This window comes from Catharus ustulatus, chromosome 8 (assembly GCF_009819885.2).
Source record: "Catharus ustulatus isolate bCatUst1 chromosome 8, bCatUst1.pri.v2, whole genome shotgun sequence".
Lineage (NCBI taxonomy): Eukaryota > Metazoa > Chordata > Aves > Passeriformes > Turdidae > Catharus > Catharus ustulatus.
In genome coordinates, this window is record NC_046228.1 from 9,195,273 (window position 1) to 9,214,933 (window position 19,661).

The window sequence follows — 19,661 nt, forward strand, 5'->3', positions numbered from 1 at the left end:
TGAACTGTCATGTGCTAAACTATGATAAACATTGTCACTATTTCTGGATGTGAAAAATGGGATATTTGCCCCGACCAAGGTGGGGGAAGAAAGAACTTTGTTCTTATTACTGTTGTTTTTACCCATCAGGAAAAGCTGGCAAATTCCAAGACAGTGACCAAACTTTCAAATTTTAGCACAGGATTTCCAGGTAAAAAAAAAAAAAAAAAAAAAAAAAAAAAAAAAAAAAAAAAAAGTAATATTTGTTTCAGAAAGTGAGTTTTCCTCCACAAAAGGAGAGGAAAAATAAAATGAGAGGATGAATGAAGCTCTTTCTGGTTGTCTGTAGTTGTCACTGATGTCTTGTTTGCAGATGTTTCTGTGTTGGTTCAGGTTGCTGTCCATCATTACTCAAGGAAATGTTTTTCATAGGGATTTTAATTGCTTGATAGTTTTGGTTTGATATTCTGGAAATTCTTTTTCTGTACAGTAAAGAGAAGCCTGCAGCTGACAATCCTCTTGCATTAAGAACAGCTGTTTCTTGTATTACCTCCAGGCATTTTACTTTCAGGACTATTAATGAGTAAAACACTGGTGGCAATTTCCAGCTGCCACAAAGTGCTTAATTTTCCATCACCACAAGATATTTAACTGGTCATCAGCCAACTGATATTCAACAAGCAATACATGTTTATCTGCTGAATTACAGCCCATTGGGCTGTTCAAGGACTTATCTGTGGTTAAACTCTGTACATAAGTGTCCACTGGGGTAATAAATAATTAATGTATTATTGGTACTGATCAGTAGCTCTGTTTGTTCTGTGACAAATTGGAAGGGAAGTGGTTGTGGCTCTTCACTTCCCCTTCAGCCTGGCAGTCATTCAGGTGTCAATGAATTCTGCTAGAAGTTAAACAGCTCCACTAAATGGGAAACTTGTCTTCGCTCTCTCACAGGTTAAGGTCAGCAGCAATGCAGTTTAATTTAACTTTTCTATTGTGTACTTGTTGGTCAACAGGACAAAACCAACAAATATACCAATGCATACACTTCTCATAATCCAGCAGTGAGCTGACCTTATGTTCTAGCCTTTTTAAAGGAATTTACTGGATTAAATATTGCAGTTACTGACTGGGTGCCAGAGAAGGGGTCTCGTTTCTGCACTGATAACAGCAGTGCTCTCCTGGTGTACCAGCCAGGGCTCCTGCTCACCCTCAGCTCTCCTGCAGAATCTACTTGGTATTTATATTTTTTGGAAGAGAGCTAGGAAAGACTTGAAGGAACTTTTGACACTCCTTTTCTTCAGAGACAGAAGTTTGATATTGTGTTCCCTGCTTACACACACCTGCCAAATATGATACTGTAATTAAGCTTCATCCTTTTCCCAGTCAGTGATTTCCCCAGATTTGTATACTAAAATAAGTTTGTCTCCAATCAAAATGCATCTGAGGCATCTTTGTGTGATTTTCAGTCCTCAGAGACTAAGAAATCCAAAATTCCATGTAAGAGTGATGTTCCTAGGTATATTTTTATTGCTTCCTACTTTAAGAATGGTACTAGCTAGTCATGGATTGGCAATTAATTATTGTGGACTAAAATCATAGCTGCATTTGGGACAAAGCTGGAATGTATTTATTGGAAAGAAAAAGTACTTTTAGCTGAAAATTATTCTCTAGCCAGGCTCGAGACTGCTGCATTTTTGCTGCATTTTGGTTTAGGTTTGTTGGTTAAGGTTTGTTACTTAAGGTATGTTCTTATGCAGTCTATCTGCATGATACTCTCTTGCTGTGTGCCATACCTGTGAAGGAAATGTTAATCCATGGGGCTATGTCTGTAAAAAAAAAAACAAGTTAAATAGGGAAAGGCATCTGAGTGAAAAGCACTTTCTGTGAATCTGAAACGGCAATGAAATCCCTTTTTACTGTAAGCATTCAATGAGGTGATTTTCATGGCTGTATACATTTGGAATTAACCAACAGGATGCTTCCCATCACAGCTTGTGGCTGGAGGGATGGTTGCAGGACTTGTGAACATGTACCAGCTATAGGCATATTTTGAGGTGGTAGCTAAATGTTCTGTCACCAACGAGACTGAATCAATACCTCTAAATCAGATCCAGGCAGATCTGACAAAATGGCCTGGTTGCCTCAAACACTTCTCAGAACAACCTGTTGTTTTGCATTTTAACTCCAGGACATTAGGGAGAGGTGCTGCTGCTTGGGATAGACAGGCAGCAAAAGCTGAGTGAAGTACAATGAGCTATAATCTGACCAGCTGTGGCAGCAGCACGGATTACTGGCCTGCTGCCAGTCCTGTGTGCCTCAGGCAGTTCATCAGCCAATATTTGGGCTGTCCCCTGCCTGGCATTCTAGGAAAATGATTTTTGAATGCCTGTTGTCCTTCCCTCCACTAATAAGCAAAGAAAATTCAACAGGGATGTTTGTTGTCCATCCTGGGACTTTTCCATTGAATTACAAACCTTGCCAGAAGGCTCTCAGCAGGACTACAGTAGTTGGTGAAAACTGCCCTGAGGTAGTCCAAACTGGGAATAATAGTGAGGATATCATGCCTTATCCAAGCTCATTATCCCAGTTGCTCTGAAGGAAGAAAACACATTCAGAAAGGCTGCTGAGCAGATGGGAGAGATGTGGCACCAGAACAGGAGCTGTACATCCTAAGCAGACTGGTTTTGGTGCTATTAAAGGGTGTGAGGAGGAAACTTGTTCCCCCATCTGACAAATAAAGTTCTGAAGTGGTTGAAAATTTCTCCTTGGTAAAAATACTGAAAAAAATTACAGTTTGCTCTGGTGAAGGATGTTTATTCTGGATACAGTAACTTCAAAATATTTGGGGTTTTTCTCCCATCCACTTTTCTTTACACATTGGGAAATAGTCACTTGCAGGATTGATGGTTCAGGTTTATTGGCATCATGCACCCCAAATCTCAGATATGCAATATAATAGTTGTGCTCCTTGTTGCTAAATGTACAAACCACTGGTGATGATTATAGGTGCAGCTTACCCATCCCCAGTGGGGTCAACAGCACAGAAGAAATATCTGTTATGTCTGTGAAATTCCTGAGTGCTGTGATTCCTTCAGAGATAGGCCATGTACCCAGACAGAAGGTGAAACTGCACTGTTGCCCTTCACACAAGCGAGCAGCCCAGGTCTGGCTGTGGGGGGTGAGGCTCCAGGTACAATGGAAAGGAAGGACTGACACCCACTGAGGCACAGTGGCACAACTGGCACAAGTGTGGGGAAAAAATGTTGATGTAAGCTTCCTCCCAGGTGCTTAACCTTTGAGTTTTATTTTATATTAGCTGTGGGCACTTGTGATTTGTTACTGTGTGTCAACAGGTACATAATAAATCGTGTATCAGAACCCTTGAATTTATTGTACTGATTTTCTGTATGTATGGATTTTCTCTTTCCAATGCAGATAAAATAAATGCAAAATTTGCAAGTTTTCTCAATTCACAACTCATTCTCAGAAGTATCAGATCAATCTACCTATTTTTCCTTGATTAATATTCTGTTGTTCCAGTAAAAGTCCCCTCTACTGCAATGAGTGCCAGTTGGGTATGACCCCCTGCTCACGACATTCTTCACATGTCAGTTTTTCTTGGTTGGTAAAGGGAAGATTAAATCTTCCAGGTTGATTAAGTTACTGGTTTTAGAGTGATTTGAAGTATTCACTATAAGGTGCTAGCACAGAAGTGTTGGGCATGGAGACAGTGAGAAGTGCTCAGAATGTTTTTATCAGTGCTGATTAATCACCACATGAATTTATAGTGCTGGGCAAATATTTCACAGTGATAAGACATCTGTTTTAGCGTTAGACCTTTGCTTTAGCATTAGACCTCAGCTTTAGTACTCTCCAAGCTGTAGGATCTACATGCCCCACTTCCTGTCATGCCTTGCTGCATCATTTGTACTCTGCAGAATATGCTTATGGAAAAGCAGAATGAAATTTAAACCTGCAAGATCTTCTCAAAACACATTTCTGGGCCATGTTACTGACAAGTCTGTGCCACCTACTGTGGATTGTCTTTTTATGATAAAGTTAGTTTAATATACATCCTGAATGTCTGTGTCTGAGGTGTGTTCATGTGCTTGGTCCCAGAAGAAAATGCTGGTGTTATTTTTCTGTTAGGAGCAGGTGACTGTAAGCAGAAGAACAACAGGGTGGGATCCCTTCTGGTGGATGCTTTGTGTCACAATGTGTAAATTCTCAGAGAGAGATGGTCTGTGGGAGGAGGGTGTTAATGTGGATGAGACCACACGCAGAGAAAATTTAGCAGGGGAGAAGGCACGAGGTGCCAAGAAGCAATCCAGGAATCCTGGAGACTGGTTACACCCCAGAGCAGCAGTTTGCATTGCAGGCGGGCTTCATACCATGGAATCACACAATGTTTCTCTTAGATCCTTATGCCTAATAGGTTCTAATACACCTGTTAGGTTCTACTACCTAGCAGAACCAGAAGATATCTAAGATAATTTTTTTTAAAGACATATGTTCTAGTTTTTCCCCGTAACTACGAAATATATTGGAAAGCAGGGCTGGTCTCTGCTTCTCAGTGCAACGTGGCTTCAGATAGAGCTCAGGGCACTTTTCTCAGCCTTGTGTGCCTGACTGCCAGGCTGTAAGACTTACTATTTATTTCTCTGAAGCCGCTGAACTTGACCTTTGTAGGGCTGCAGTGATATGCTACATGTAAGGGCCATGGTTCCAATCAATCAATAGCTACTTTTTCCTCTGCACCTGTGAGCTGCCCTTTGCCTGGGAATAACTTGGAAAGGCTTATCTTCAATATAGAGTGAGAAGTTCACTCCTAATACAGACCATATGCATGTATGATGTGTTTTGTATGTAGCGAGTCATGGTGCTATTCTGAGGTAGAGTTTTTCCTTTTCCCTGACTTGTGCATTTAAACAAAATGTCATGGATTTACAGAATAAATATATGAAGTTGGTATTTAAATGAGGATTAAGACTGGGGAGTTTCTATACATGGCATCTGGATCTGGGACATTGCCTGTGTTTATGTTGTGTAATGTATTGCCAATTCTGGCAGCACATGCAATGTTTACCTCTGTGTGCTACAGATTTGAGATTCCCTACACAAAGGCTTTCAGCCCTGCTGTGCTTCACTCCTGACAGGGGTTGCACAAGGTGGGCATGTCAGGTCAGACCCAGGCTGGCACCTCTGCAGCAGGATCACGTGCATGTCCCCCAGCAAACACCTACTGAGGCTTCATTCTAAAGTTTGCATTTGAAATTGTGAGATCCCAGCACAGGATATGAGGCATTAATTAATTCTGATGTGACAGTCTCGGTACCTGCTCCTTCTTCTTCACTATTGGTGGCAGGACAGGAGTCACAGTGCCAACAGCACTGCTTGTTTGGGAATACTAAGGATTGATTGTCCACCAGCTGGCATGTGGCATACCTGCTCATTTTGTGTTAGATTTGATTCATTCTTTCATTGGCAGTTTTTGTTGGACCTCTTCTGATTGTTGTTTGCATCTGCAGTCACTGTCAAATAAAGGCCACCCTGGTTAATGCTGTTTACCACTCACAAATAAGAAGTGAACCTGTATTTAATGAACAAAATATTGTGTAAAATGTGTCACTGTACTGGCAACATTGTGCTGCAACCTGTGCTGTTATCATCCTGATGCCTGTGTGTGCTCATTTCTCTCCTAGTTCTTGTCATGACCTCTGTGACCCTGTGCTTCAGCATTGCAGTGCCAAACCGTGGGAAGGAAAGCATGCAAAAATTAATGTCTCATTAGAGCTCATCCAAATGGAAGGGAGAACTGGGACAAAACCCAACTGGAACTTTGTGGAGACAAATGTTGGTTTCTAAACAGATTATCTGCATCCTCTCTAAATAACCTTCCTGTCCCTATGTTTCCATGGCCAGACTTGTGTTTGGCTTTCAGATGCAGAGATCAAGGCAAGCATCTTCATGCCCTGACAGCTGGAAAAGATCCATCATTTTAGTCCATCTGAAATGATTAAGCCAATCAAACTTCAACTTGTGCTAAAATCTTTAGCAAACATTGCATTGTCTGATACAGGCAACACAAACAGTGTTTTATAGAATAAGTAGTGAAGAGCCATATGCAGGTTAGGAAAAAAGAAGGTGGATATTTTTATGCAAACTATTTTGGATGGACAACTTTTGCTTTCTTAAGGAGCAGTACTTCTGGAACTGAAACGTGTTCATGTATTGCTGCCATCTCCGGCAGATAGAGCTTTCCACAGCCACCTCTGGCAGCTGTTTTTCAGTTGTGAATTGATTGGTTTTGGCACTAAACCATTTCTGGACCGCAGGGAGATGGTGATCCGGAGTGGAACAGGCAGTCGGGCTGCCCGAGCCGCACTCGGTACGGGAACACGGGCAGGAGATTTGTGTGCCACAGGCTCCATCCCACGGCCGGAGCCTGGGAGTTCTCAGGCGCACTTCAAAGCTGCTGAAATCCTGCAAGGTTGGTTCCGAAGCCAAGCTTCTTGCATCACCAGAAAGGAATTAACCTGCCAAGGAAACTGGGTCCAAGGCTTTCTGGACAAAATAGCCGCGATAGGAATGCAGTGAATGAAAAGCAAGGCAAAATAATCAGGCTTTGGAGAAGGACGAGAATGTGAAGAGGTAAAGCCGCTTGGCGGGCGCTGAAACGGGGGGTGTCAGTGGGAGGGAGCAGAGGGAAGGGAGGTAAAGCAGAGAACCCGGGCCAAGAGCCTGCAGGGCGATTATCCGGGATTGGAATGTGCCGCGGGGCACCGGACACTGCGGGACACCGGACAGACACTGAACACAACACTGCGGGGCACCGGACAGACACCGGACAGACCCCGGACAGACACCGGACAGACACCGCGGGACTCCGGACAGACACCGGACAGGCACTGCGGGGCACCGGACAGACACCGGACAGACCCCGGACAGACACCGAACACACACTGCGGGGCACCGGACAGACACTGGGCATCGGACAGACACCGGACAGACACTGAGAGCATCGGACAGACCCCGGACAGACCCCGGACAGACCCTGGACAGACACCGGACAGACCCCGGACAGACACGGGACAGACCCGGACAGACCCCGGACAGACACGGGACAGACCCCGGACAGACCCCGGACAGACCCGGACAGACACCGGACAGACCCCGGACAGACACGGGACAGACACCGGACAGACACGGGACAGACCCCGGACAGACACGGGACAGACCCGGACAGACCCCGGACAGACCCCGGACAGACCCGGACAGACCCGGAGAGACCCGGACAGATCCCGGACAGACCCGGACAGACACCGGACAGACCCGGAGAGACCCGGACAGATCCCGGACAGACACCGGACAGACCCGGACAGACACCGGACAGACACCGGACAGACCCGGACAGACCCCGGACAGACCCGGACAGACCCCGGACAGACACCGGACAGACCCCGGACAGACCCGGACAGACACGGTACAGACCCGGACAGACACGGGACAGACCCGCACAGCGCGGAGCCCGAGCCGGCCGTGCCCGCAGCGCCCTCTGCTGTGCACGGCGGGGAACGGCGGCCTCTGTGCGGGGCTGAGCGCGCACCGGGAGGAGCGAAAGGAGCCCCTGGAAATGGACTGAAATGTGCCTGTTTTACCGCTGAATGTGCCTCCTAGCTCTTCATTATCTTCATTACAGTGAGCTTTTATCAAGAACAGGGAGCTGGAAATCCTTCTCAGAATTATTCAGGAGGCTCCCTCTCTACAAACATGAACAATTCTGTAATGCGCTTATACTTCAGTATGTGCAAACACAGGTTCACTAATTGGAAGTGTAACAATTATAGTAATTCTTCCCTCTTTCATATTTAGGACCTGGAAGTTTCATGGAAAAGTTCTAAGAATGTTTCTGACACTTATGCTTGTTGGGGAATTGTTTCATGTCCTGATATTTCCTGCTTTTTATAAATCATGATTTCCTTTTCCAGTGGTTTTGTCTTGCTGTTGTTACTCAGGTACGGACCTAACACCTGGACCCTACTGTGTCTGCCACTGGCTATGTGTTCAAGGGTGTGTAAAGCTCATTAGCTTGTTTTCCAACCTTAGCTGTGCTCAGTATGCACCCATACCATGAAACCATCCAGCACTGAGCCTGGCCAGTCAGCAAGACATCCTACTCCTACAGAGTGCTTTACTAATCCAACCAATCAATACTGACAATGCTGAGAATCAGGAAAGAAATGTCAGGTAATTAACTCTGAGCACCTTCTAATTGCTGCTACATGAAAAGCACCCTTTCCTCCCACCCCTGACATGATAGGTTGGTTTTTATTTTGTTCAAAGACTTCACAGAACAATCTGGGACTTTGCAAGACCAGGCCTGGGGGGTGGAGTTTGGTACCACACTGAGACTGACAGGGAAAGGGGACCCTGAAGATAAATTTGACATTGAAAAATGCTGAGTTTTCACATCTATATTCTCATTAGAACCAAGTCCTATTGCCATCACAGCTTTTTAAAAGGAGACGTTGGCAGAATACATAACCCAAGGGTTCTCACTAGCTCAAAATGCCAGCAGAGACTTGGGAGAAGCAAATCTGCTTTGGGATTTTTTAGTATTTGAGGCACAAAGCTCGTGGAATGTTTTATTTATCTGGTAAAATGGTGCACAAGGATTTTTTTGTGGCTTTCCTTTTTCTTCTGTAAAATAATCATTTTTAGTAAAGAAGTCCAGGTCCAAACAGCATTGGGAAAAGTTACAAAGTACAGCTGGGCTGCACTTTATAATAAAACAGCACAAAATCCAATCACGAAGAGTAGGTGGAAGATGATATCTGCAAGAGAAACAGAGGCTATATGTGAGCACTTTCTTGTCAGCTCCCTTTCACCTTCTCTTCCCACCCTGTTCAATAAAACTGCAAGCCCTAATGTGGCTCTGTCAACATTATAAATGTTAACAAATAGACTTTCAAAGGTGTGTTTCAAAGCCTTTCCAATCAGAAATGCTTTCAGACACCCCTGTTAACTCACTAAAACATGATTGCTCCTTTTTGGGAAGAGGGTGTGACAATTGTTCAGTATTGGAAGCTATTGCTATGATTTTATTGTCCAGTCTGATGGATGTATCAAAAGAAGGAAAACAAAGTATACAACACCAGAAAATAAAATCTGATTTTGAAATGTTCACTCTTCTGTCAAATTTACTGATATTTCAGATTTTTTCTTTGAGCTATGGATTTTATGTTGACAAAGACACTCAAAATACGTATTTGGGATTGATACTTTCATTGTCATACTTTGCTGTTTACCTGAGAGTGTGTAAAATCTGGATAAACCTTTGCCTGTATAAAAGAGGAGGAAAAAGATTACATCAGGGTGATGTTTAAAATAGGGCAAAGTGCACCAGTGCTTTATAAAAGCAGAACAGAAAATATTTGTCATATTTTGAAATTCTGAATATTACTTCCTCGTGGATTTACTGTTTGAAGTTATAAAAGGATGCTCAGTTCTTCTACCTTCCAACATCAGTGGGGGTGCACCAGTGCAACATAATGGATTGTAATAATTCTACCCTATGTGTATTTGTAATTCTAAATTAGCTTTCAGATTGGTGCAGATATAGTTGATAAACCAGTAAAAAGGGCTCTAATGAAAACATAATTTGTTCAAGGACTTGTTTCAAAAGATGAACCAGCTCAGAGAGAAATCCCTGGTGCCTGCAGAAGGCAGCAGCTGAAGGAAACAGTTGTTCTGCAGTGGGGAAGGTTGATGGCAGTGCTCTCACTGAGTCAGGAGGGACAGGCACAAAGCATCCCCACAACACATGAAGGTGGTGTGGATATGCTGAAGTACAGACCCACAGCGTAAAGAAAAACTTCTCTGCTGCTCCTGACCTCTGTCCCACTCCTGTGCAACCTGTCAGAACATGTCTGAGCTGCTGCTGAGGTCACAGGCAGGTGAGCAGAGCTTTCACTGCTTGGTGTGTCAGTGGTTTGGCCATTTATCATAAATGCCAAAGGAGTGCCTTCACTCACTTGGCAAGTGAAGAGAATTTCACTGAGCTCTTCAGCCAGAGTTGGAGGGGATCAACTTCTGTTCTACACTCCTGCTGCCTTAGGGGAAAGGGGTCTGGCAGAGGGCTTTGGCTCCCTGTGCTTGCTCCTATTCTGCCAGCTTCATTCCTTCCCAAAGGGAGGAGCACCCCCAGAGCCCAGCCACTCACTGCGCACGGTGATCTCCGCCACCAAAACGCCGCCGGTTTGTTCCGCGCGCTGCTTGCGCTTGTCACAGGTCTCAAGAGAGCAGAGAGAAAGCCATGTATACCAGAATAATTTAAAATTATTTTTAAAATCCACATTTGGGCACAATTATTATGTTTCCAACCAAGGAAATTGCTGCATATTTTCTAGGGACCTTTTCTATAATTTTTCTGTAATTATTGGGGGTTTTAGTGCAGGAGAGGTTTAAGGAGAATCTTTACAGTTAATTTGCTGAAGATTTTGGTGGGCTGCCTTTCCCACCCTGCCTTAAACAAAACTCCTGTCAAGAAGGGGGAAACTGAGCTCCATCTGTTTAACCCCTGACCTCTGTGAAGGCTTCTGTGGTTGTTTATTGCTAATGATAATTGTTGCTGGTTGGGTAGAAATAGGATGCACTAAATCCTTTCCATACAGATCAGCTCATGTCCAGCACTAATGATGCCTGTCACAGCTGACAAGGTCTGTATTGGAGGCAGTGCTCTGCAGATTAAAGGTCCTTGTGCATCTCCTGACCTTTGCAGATCCCCAGCTGTGGGCATTTTTATTACAAACTCAGCATGTGGTAATTCTGGTTATGAGTTGCCTGTAAGCACAGACCACCAGCTTGGTTCAACCTTAATTGCAGGAGAACACCAGCTGCAGTTTTCAGTGGGAAGTGGACTCGAGGGATGTCACCAGCTCCAGCAATTATCCTGCACTAGAGGGTGAGGTGGGAATTCCACAGTGCCTGAAATGATGTAGGTGTTTGACAGTGCTGCCAGAGAGGCACACAGAAAGTGATGGGTTTGTGTTTTCTTTTAACTCTGATCTGTGGCTGGATAAAAAGTTGAAGAAATCTTGAAAAACAAACAAGATCTAAGAGTTTTTTTCTGTTGCCTTTGAAACTTAGAATTTCTAACAATGTGTTTTTGTCAAACACGCAGATTTTGTACAAGTCAGTTCCCCCTGCTTAGCGCTGAGGCTGTATAATACAAAATGCTGCCTTAATTTGGCTCCTGGACTGAGAAAGGGGTTAGAAAGAAAAATTTGGCTCACCAGGAGTGATGCTTTCTCTTCTCCAGCAAGAAACATTTGTTTTTGAAATAACAGCATGTTAGCCAAGGAGTATTTTGGGCATTTCATTTCAGGTTAAATAAAATTAAGAAAGAATGGCAGAGCTCTGACTTGGTGAAGGGTGGAGAGAGAAGTCTTTAAAAGACATTTCATGGGCACCTGTCCATGTTGAATTAAGTACCTATATAGTACCCTCACCATACTCCTATTTAAGGATACAGGAATCCACTCTTCTACCTCAGTTCCTGCTCCAGAGACAATTTATGTATTTTATGCAGAGTAGGATGTCTGCAAGAGCAGTAACTTACTGCAGCATGGCAGGGAGGACTTTTCTTGGGAAGGGGAACTTGAGACAGATTCTCTCACTGACCCCAGGGTGCTCTTAGCACCGAGATACTTGGTAAAACGGAAAAAGCTCAACTTTCTCCTTTTTTCCAGGGCTGTGTTTACCTGTAGCTGTTTGTCAGACAGGACTCTAGTCTGGGATATCGACAGGAGCTGAGTTTTTCAATGGCTGCCTTATTCCTCAGTATGTTTAAACAAGTTTCCCAACGTTGCCTGTGGCATGACAGGGGTGGGGGAGCACAGCTGGCCACTCACAGAGCCGTGCCTCCATCTGCTGAGAGCCCTGGCTGCCTGCACACCTGGCGTGCCCTGGGGAAGGGCTGGCCACGCTGTGGCTGAGCGTGGCACTGTGTGTTTGTCACAGGGAGGCCTTACCACGGGGCAGGAGAACTTCTCGCTGTCGCAGACGTGCGTCTCGCAGTGCAGCCACACCTTGGACAGCTTGGGGATGTTGCGGAAGCGGAAGGCGTTGAACTGGAACGTGGCTCGGTTCGTCTTCCCGTTCTCGTGCACAAGGATGGAGTAGTCTGTGGCACACCTGTGTTGTACATGGAGGAAGCAGTGTCAGAGCCCCTGTGGTTTCAGTGAAACATCTCCTGAGATGACAGTCTGATGAAAGCATTTGCCCTGCTGTGGGCCAGCTTCTCCTTCGCTCCCTGATACCCCATAACCAGATTCCCAGTTATCCTCGGGGCTGGGCTGAGTACAGGGGCTCCCCTGGGTCCCACCAGCACCTACCCCTTGGTGATCAAAGGCCAGTGGATCTGGTAGAAATACTCTGAGGAGGGAGTTGCCCAGCAGTTGTTAAGAACAACTTTAAACCTGGGGAGATACAAATCCCAGATTAGCAAGGAATATCCCAATTTCCAATTTATTACTCATTCCTCCTTCCCTTGCCTACCTGTCACTTAAGCCCTTGGCTTCCACTCCAGCAAATATGTCAGAACCAATTTCTGATGTTTCAACAACAAAGGGGGCTTCCTTTATACTTGAGAACTTGGCATTCTTTGAAAGACAAAGACAAAGGCATGATGCATTACTTATAACAGCAAAGTAAGGCATGATTCAACTTCAGACACCACTGGAGAGATTGACCCCAGAAATCTGGCTTCTTATAACCTACAATCTTCAAACTCTGCACTGGTGGTAGGACTACTGCAAACCTCGGATGAAGTTTAAAAATATTTTTGTTAATATTTGGCATATAATGACAGAACTGATGATGTTTAAACAAGTTTCCCAACGTTGCCTGTGGCATGACAGGGGTGGGGGAGCACAGCTGGCCACTCACAGTGCTGTGAGTGCCATTCTGATGACAGAACTTGATGCTGTTTGGGTTGTAGCATGTGTTATATCACAAGCATGGGTGGGAAAAAAGCTTGCTACTGCTGCTGCTTCTGGTGGTGGGGAAAGCTGGTGGGAGTGAGAGAGAGGAGATGGGTGTATAGAATGGGAATGGAGTTGGGACAGGGAGGGCCACGTGTTGGAGAAAAGGAATGAAGACAAGCAGAAATCAGAAGAAAAAAGCCAACCTGCTGAACATGGAGCAGTGTGGTGCTCAGCTGAAAAACTTTAGTTACAAATATACTGAAATGCCTACCTTAAATCCTGGTACTTCTTGTTGGGTAAGATAGTAACAAAGCTAGCACCAGAATTACAGAAAGAATATCAGGCTTAGTCCTAGAAATGGTTTACCATTAGTGGTAAATACTCTTTTTACCTGGCCTATAATTTTAACACAGTATGTTCCTAGTTTTGATTTATCTAGCTATAGAGAGGCTGTTTTGTTGCTTTTGACTGTGCTTTTTTGGAGAAAAGATTCCAGGATTAGGAGCTGGCTGCTCCAGCAGTGCAGTGGAGCTGTGGAGAGGAGACAGATGCTTCAAAAGATCTGCCTGATATCAAGGGACAATGTTTTGTGGGCAACAAAATTCCAGCATGACCTAAAGAACTGTAGGGCACATGAAATATCTGTCAGGTGAGAGGACTAGGGAGAAAGCTGTAAGAGAAATGCAGGGAGCTTTGCTATGTCTATAGAGGCCATGCAAGGCCAGGAGTACGTGCAGATTCATGCTGCCCTTGCAGTGGGACAACAAACAAGTTTTGATTTTTCTTATAAAACCTGTCAGCAGGCTAGAAATGTACCTCTCAGCAGAAAAATCTGCCTGAATTGAGGGATTAAAATAACAGCTGGCATGTGTCTGCTTTGTTCACTTTAAGTATATCCCTGTTAATCAGCAGAGAGAAGAACCCCTGCCAATCCCACTGCAATTATCTGTTCCAGGCTAGTAATGTGCTCCATGACACATAAAAGTCAGGAACAGCAGCCCTGTTTTTTCCAGCTCTTTGGCTGAAGCCTTTGTAAGGTAAAGGTGAAGGTGTGAGGGCAAAGAGCACTTACAGAGTAGAAGTTGAGGGACAGTTGGCTTTCAAATGAGCCGGAGCTCCCGTTCTTCACATGGACAGTGGCCACCCTGGGGACAGGACAAAATTCTGCATCAGTGAGGCATGGCGATGAGCACAGGGTGAGACACACTCCCAGAAGAGGATGTACCTTTGATCAAAGGCAGCCTGGTTCACCAGGTAGTTGGCATTGTATGTGCAGGTGAATGAGTAATTCACAGGCTGGCTCTTCACAATCACTGAGGAGTCATTGGAGACAATGGAGTTATAGAAGTGATACAAGGGATTCTTGAACTGTGGATGGTGAGACAGAAAAATATGGGCAGTACTGAGTCTGAGGCATCAGGAATGTACTTTGAAACATGAAAACTCAGATGTCAAAGCAGCCTCCCCAAGGAAACACGGTTTGGTAGCTCTTTATATGCTGTGCTGCCTTACTGAACGTAAGTTCTGTGTAATACAGGTGTAAGTGAACAGCACAATAATATCACTGAGCCTGGGAGTATTTTGCCTGGAACTGCAAAGCATAGCTCTGTGATTCTTCCTTCTCCTTGATACTGCAGTTTGCCTCCTTCTTCTATTGGTACCTAAAGCTTACTTCAAGCTGAAGAGGACAGGATTCTCCCAAGTGAGCCCAGCCATTTCCAAAGTGAAATACTGACCTTCAAAGTCTTACCTCTGACTGTGTCCCACAGTATGATTTGTTTTTAGGTGACAGGTCTGGGATGGTGAATTGGTAATACCCTGAATCATGGATCCCATTGTAGCATATGCCTCCAAGTGCCAGCTGATTAACCTCCCATCCATAAGGACACTCTGGAATTCTGGTAATAATAGTTTTAGGATAGCAGTATACCAGAATTACATCTGAAAGGAAAATGATACACCTAGAGTTATTCAGTGGTAATTTCCTTTCAAAGAGGTGGCTCTGCCCACTTACTTTCCATTGGGCTTAACTCTCTGTGAACAGGGGTGTGTGCTGGAAGACCCCTAATGAGAGCAGCTTTTGCTACACAAAACTGACCTTCAGGTTGTTAAATTCTGTCCTCTTTGGAAGAGTTTGGCCTTTGCCTTCTAATCAATGCAGAACTTTGTGTAAATTTTTTCTCTTTCTGGAATAGCTGATTGAAAAGCAGAGATACTGCTGAGACACCTGAAGTAAAAAAGGACTGCACTGAAAATGTCTCATTAACTTATGCTGCAAAGCTGGCTTCTCTAACAGCACTGACTCTGTAAAAATAATATTGGTGAGGTTGTTTTGTAGGCTTTGTAGATCTACACTGTTTTGTACTGGTGTATAGATCTTGGCCACAATAGATATTCTGCCTTTTCTCTTCTTGGACTGGCGCTGTAGTGCCAGCACAAACTGAATTTTTCTAATTCAAGACAAAAGCCAAGATTTAAAAATGAACTGCAGGACCTAGGCCTGTTAATAACAATAGGAAATGACCCAAACTCCCAGCCATGTTTACAGCAGTGCTGTGTGTTTCCAAACACAGTGATTGCTAATACAGACATGAATGCTGAACATCCTAACAGAAAGACTGATTGCTTCATGATAGCAGAATTGGATATTTTTCACAGGCAGAGCTAATTTGAACATCTGATGGAAATTTTGAGGGCAAATATTGACTAACCATTAGTGACCTGAAAATTGAGAAAGATTTCCAATTACTACAGTGAGAAAAAAAAGGCATCCTCCCTGGAATTATTCAGCTATTTCTTTTAAAGCCCTTGCAACTCTCATTTTTTATGCTAAAAGCCTCATTTTGCAGCCTTTCCATGTCTGCTAGGGCATAATCTGGGAACGTGAACTAGAGACCTTAACAACTCGCTTCTTTCTGATTAACAAACCTTCAGCACATGAAAGCTGATTCTGCCTGTGTTAATGCTCAGATTTATAACTGGCAACTTTACAGCTATGAAAGTTCCTGCAGTTAAGAGAAGCTGCATGTGCAAATAAAGGTACTGAAATAAATGGCTAGAGGGCCAAATACTTTAGATATACCATGAAATGACTGACAGTAATCTGACAGCAGTCATGAGCTAAAAAGCAAAAACTAAATTGAGGCATATTTCAACACGTTTCTAGAGCACATTTTGCAATAAAATCTATATTGCAGGTCTGTCTGGTACCAGATCACTTCAGTTTCTAGGCAGCAATCAGTGTGCAATTAGAGCCTTACCTTCAATGATTTTTGTGTTTTTCTTGCTTTAATATAATGGTGTGGTTCAGGAGTTCAGCCCAGCACATTCAATCACCACTGGCCATCTGATTGTAGTCTGTGGGACTAAAGCCCAGTTTGGGCAACAAAGATCTGCTGCATTTAGCCTGTTCTTCTATTACAGAACATTTCTAATTGTTTTTGTTTTCTTTGCTATTTTATGCATCTGTGATTAATTTTTTTTTTGCATGATGGTTATTGCACAGAGTTAAGTAAATGCCTAATTCTTTGTGGGGTTAGACTTGAATGGCACATTCTTTACTGTGCTAGCTCAAAGCAGATTGATAAAAGAAATATAAGGATTAGTTCTACAGAATCCACAGTTTAACTATCTGAAGGAAAACCTTTTGATTTTGAATGAACAAACCCTTTGGCAGCTTAATTACAGGAGAAGATCTTAGGAGACTGAAGTTATTTTACCTGCTTTATTTGGGATGCAAGGCCCCGCAAGAGCACGAGCCAAGATGACCAGCAGATAAATAGCAAGAGTCACCATTTCTTGCAATGATCTGAGGACACAGGAAATAAAATCTGAAAATGTTTTTAAAAGTGGAAATAAAAACAATGCATTGTCTGTAGTCCTGAACTTGTAGCTACCGTTAAAATGTCCTTTTTCCAGAGAGAATAAAATAATGTTGCTGATATTCTGTCACCCAATGTAATTGCAACTACAGGATAAATCTTTCAAAGACCATTACTATAACTTTTTCACTACTGTAGCAATTTTACTATTTCAGTTAAGTGGTGGCTTTTAATTATTCTAGTTTGATTTCTTACAAAGAGTCTAAACCTAAAGTGTTAATATAACCAAATGAAACTGAAACAGTGGGATTTGAAAAAAGAGGGAATATAAATTACTAGAAGAAATATGACACAAGAACATATATAATGTGCTGAAACTTTAGTGCTAAAACTATTCTCTATGGTGATGGCTATTCTGATGTGTATAATCTTAAATCCTTGTAGCTCAGTTTTGATGAATTATGCATTTTCTCTTTTGCTGCTAAATGTTGAGTTTTAGGAAAACATCCATAGAAGTTATTTACATTTACATTTCAGGCCTCAAACCTGAAAGCTGTTTCCCACAGGGGAAAAACATTCAGCCTCTGGGATTGGGACTGCAGTTCTCATATTTTCCCCTTGTAGACACTCTTCAGTATCAGTCCTCATACACACATCACTAAGCAGACTAAGTCAGAAGTAAGAAATATCATTTACGAAAGAAAAATAAAAATCATTCCAATTCAGTAGTTCTGACAAAACCAATCAATTTCAACATTTTCACTCAGCCTCTATTTAAAAACATATATTTATAAAAGGGTGTTAAAGTACCTATCAGTGACAATTCCTTCTAATTATAATCCTATGCATTCTACAAGAAATTAAGAGTTATACCTACGAGACAGGAAGGAGCTAATTATTTCAGATCTTCATTCCAGTCTTATTCCAAAAGCAGCACTGTCAGCTCTTTCCAAGATGTCCTCTTTCAAATGAACCCAGCTGGTGTTATCTTCGCTTTATATAAGCAATCTTGTAAAAGGAGCCCATCTCTGGTTAAATCTCAACCCGCCAGTATTGTCCAGTGTGAGAGGAAAAAAAAAAAGAGTTATAGAAAAGCAGTTCTCTTCCCCTAGATGGGTGTGTATTGCTGCTATTTGATTTTTACAAATCTTTCTACAGTGTTTTTTTTACAGATCTTGCAAACAAGGGGACAGAAACCTGCTGAATGTGTAAATTTTTTTTGGTTTGTGGGTTTATTAGGAAAATGTAGAATTTCTGGAGAGGTGAAGTTACAGTTGCCTGCTAGAATTCAGTGAAAATGTATTTATAGGAATTAGATTCTTGTCTTAAATGGCTTATTGAGAATGTCGAGCTTTTGTGCCATAGAAGTGGACAAAAGTAGTGGTAACAGATCATATACCATCTTTGGAGTTGTTTTTTTCACTTATTTTTTTCTAAAAGCTCCCAGGCAGGTAATCTGAGTTTAGGTAGGCTCTTCCAAAAGTCTAAGCATTATACAACATAATAATAGTACATAATACTAAATGCATGTAATATGCATTGAATATTAAACTATAAATTGTGTAAAAATTACCATTGCACAGAAAACGGAAACAAATTTATTCTTTGTATGACCATCAATCAGGAAGTTGCCTATGAAAGTCCTGGCTAGCTGGTGGGATTTTCTGTGACCCATACATCCTGTTTATGTCAGCTTTTAGTGAAAGGCTCAGAAGTAGTGGTACACTACTGCTATTTTATATGTCTGAATAAAGAACATGGGCTTTAAACAGTATTGCAGTGTAAACTAGCCCAGCCTCAGCTTTGGGCACTGTGAGCCTGCCCAGTTCTGTGTGCTGTTGAGCCTCTCATGCTCTGACACCTGTTCTGAGTCACTAAACAGAGGTGCTCTCACTGACCTGGCCTTTGGTACCCAGCCCTGAGGGCTCCTCACAGATGGTCTGGTATCTCCTCTTGTGCAGAGACTCATTCTGCCCCATCCCCAGCAGGACTTTGGTGTGGATCTGCCTTCTCTCAAGCAGTTTTTGGCATATAAGGTGGCAATAATAAAAGAGTAATAAAGCTGTACTAGTTGTCAGTATTCTGGAGTTTTTGAAGGAGAGAGTGGAATGAAGAACACTGTGGCCCTGACCTAAACCTGAAATGCTCAACAATGAGTTTTTAGCTGTCCTGTGAGTGAGATTTACAGGAGCACCTTGAGGACAGCATTCACTACAAGAAGTGTCTCAAGCCAGAAGACCTGAGCAAAACAGAGCCAGGAATGCACCTGCATTGTGAGAGCTGCTCCGTGTGCAGGTGAATTGCAATGACATGAAAAATTAAGTAATCAGGGGGACTTCTTCTGGCAAACTGATTTAGAGCCCTAAACAGGTTGAAAAACCTATACATGTCAGTGCTTAATTTCAAATATCAAGTGAGACCCAAGACTGAAGCTTTGTAAGGAGTTGCTCTCACTGTTCTTGTGAGCCTGTAAGCCATCACATTCTGATTTAAATGAGATTACTTAAAGATGGACACATGGATAAAATCCTCTGACCAGGGTTTGCTGTTATTTTAATTAAATTAAAGGATAATCCACTGAACAAGAACCAAAGCTTATCAATCATTTGGTGTGGTCTCTCTAACTAGAGATTATCCTCATCAGAAATCTTAAAACAAGGAAGATTTAACTCCAGATGTCTGTTTTATAGTCTCACCCCAAATCCTGCAGGGACTCAGGCCTAATTTTAATTTCCTAAGACTAAATCTAAATATACACTGTATCAACAAGCACTCATTTTTTGGTTTTTTTGTGTGTGTGTGTTTGGTCTGGAAGAGGAAACCAGGATTTCTGGTGAGTGTTTATGATCGAGTCAATATTCTGTTGAATATA

General features: G+C 42.9%; 1 protein-coding gene across 1 annotated transcript; it reads right to left on the reverse strand.

The window, feature by feature from the left end:
* Nucleotides 1-8,613: 8,613 nt before the first annotated feature.
* On the reverse strand, nt 8,614-17,721 carry TECTB (tectorin beta). The gene is made up of 11 exons (XM_033066595.1): nt 17,667-17,721; nt 16,688-16,776; nt 14,719-14,909; nt 14,194-14,336; nt 14,041-14,113; nt 12,541-12,644; nt 12,378-12,461; nt 12,015-12,177; nt 10,205-10,274; nt 9,291-9,323; nt 8,614-8,816 (listed from the first exon to the last, which is right to left on the reverse strand). The coding sequence occupies exons 2-11, from the start codon at nt 16,761-16,763 to the stop codon at nt 8,764-8,766; spliced, it is 990 nt and encodes a 329-aa protein (XP_032922486.1). The 5' UTR covers nt 16,764-16,776; nt 17,667-17,721; the 3' UTR covers nt 8,614-8,763.
* Nucleotides 17,722-19,661: the final 1,940 nt, after the last annotated feature.

What these genes read in the sequence shown, in the direction of transcription:
- TECTB (XM_033066595.1), bottom strand. Translation starts at nt 16,763, where the DNA reads ATGGTGACTCTTGCTATTTATCTGCTGGTCATCTTGGCTCGTGCTCTT. An exon ending in GCCAAGGGCTTAAGTGACAG is followed by an intron (nt 12,462 to 12,540) that starts GTAGGCAAGGGA and finishes GTATCTCCCCAG; the next exon opens with GTTTAAAGTTGTTCTTAACA. An exon ending in GGCGGAGATCACCGTGCGCA is followed by an intron (nt 9,324 to 10,204) that starts GTGAGTGGCTGG and finishes TCTTTTATACAG; the next exon opens with GCAAAGGTTTATCCAGATTT.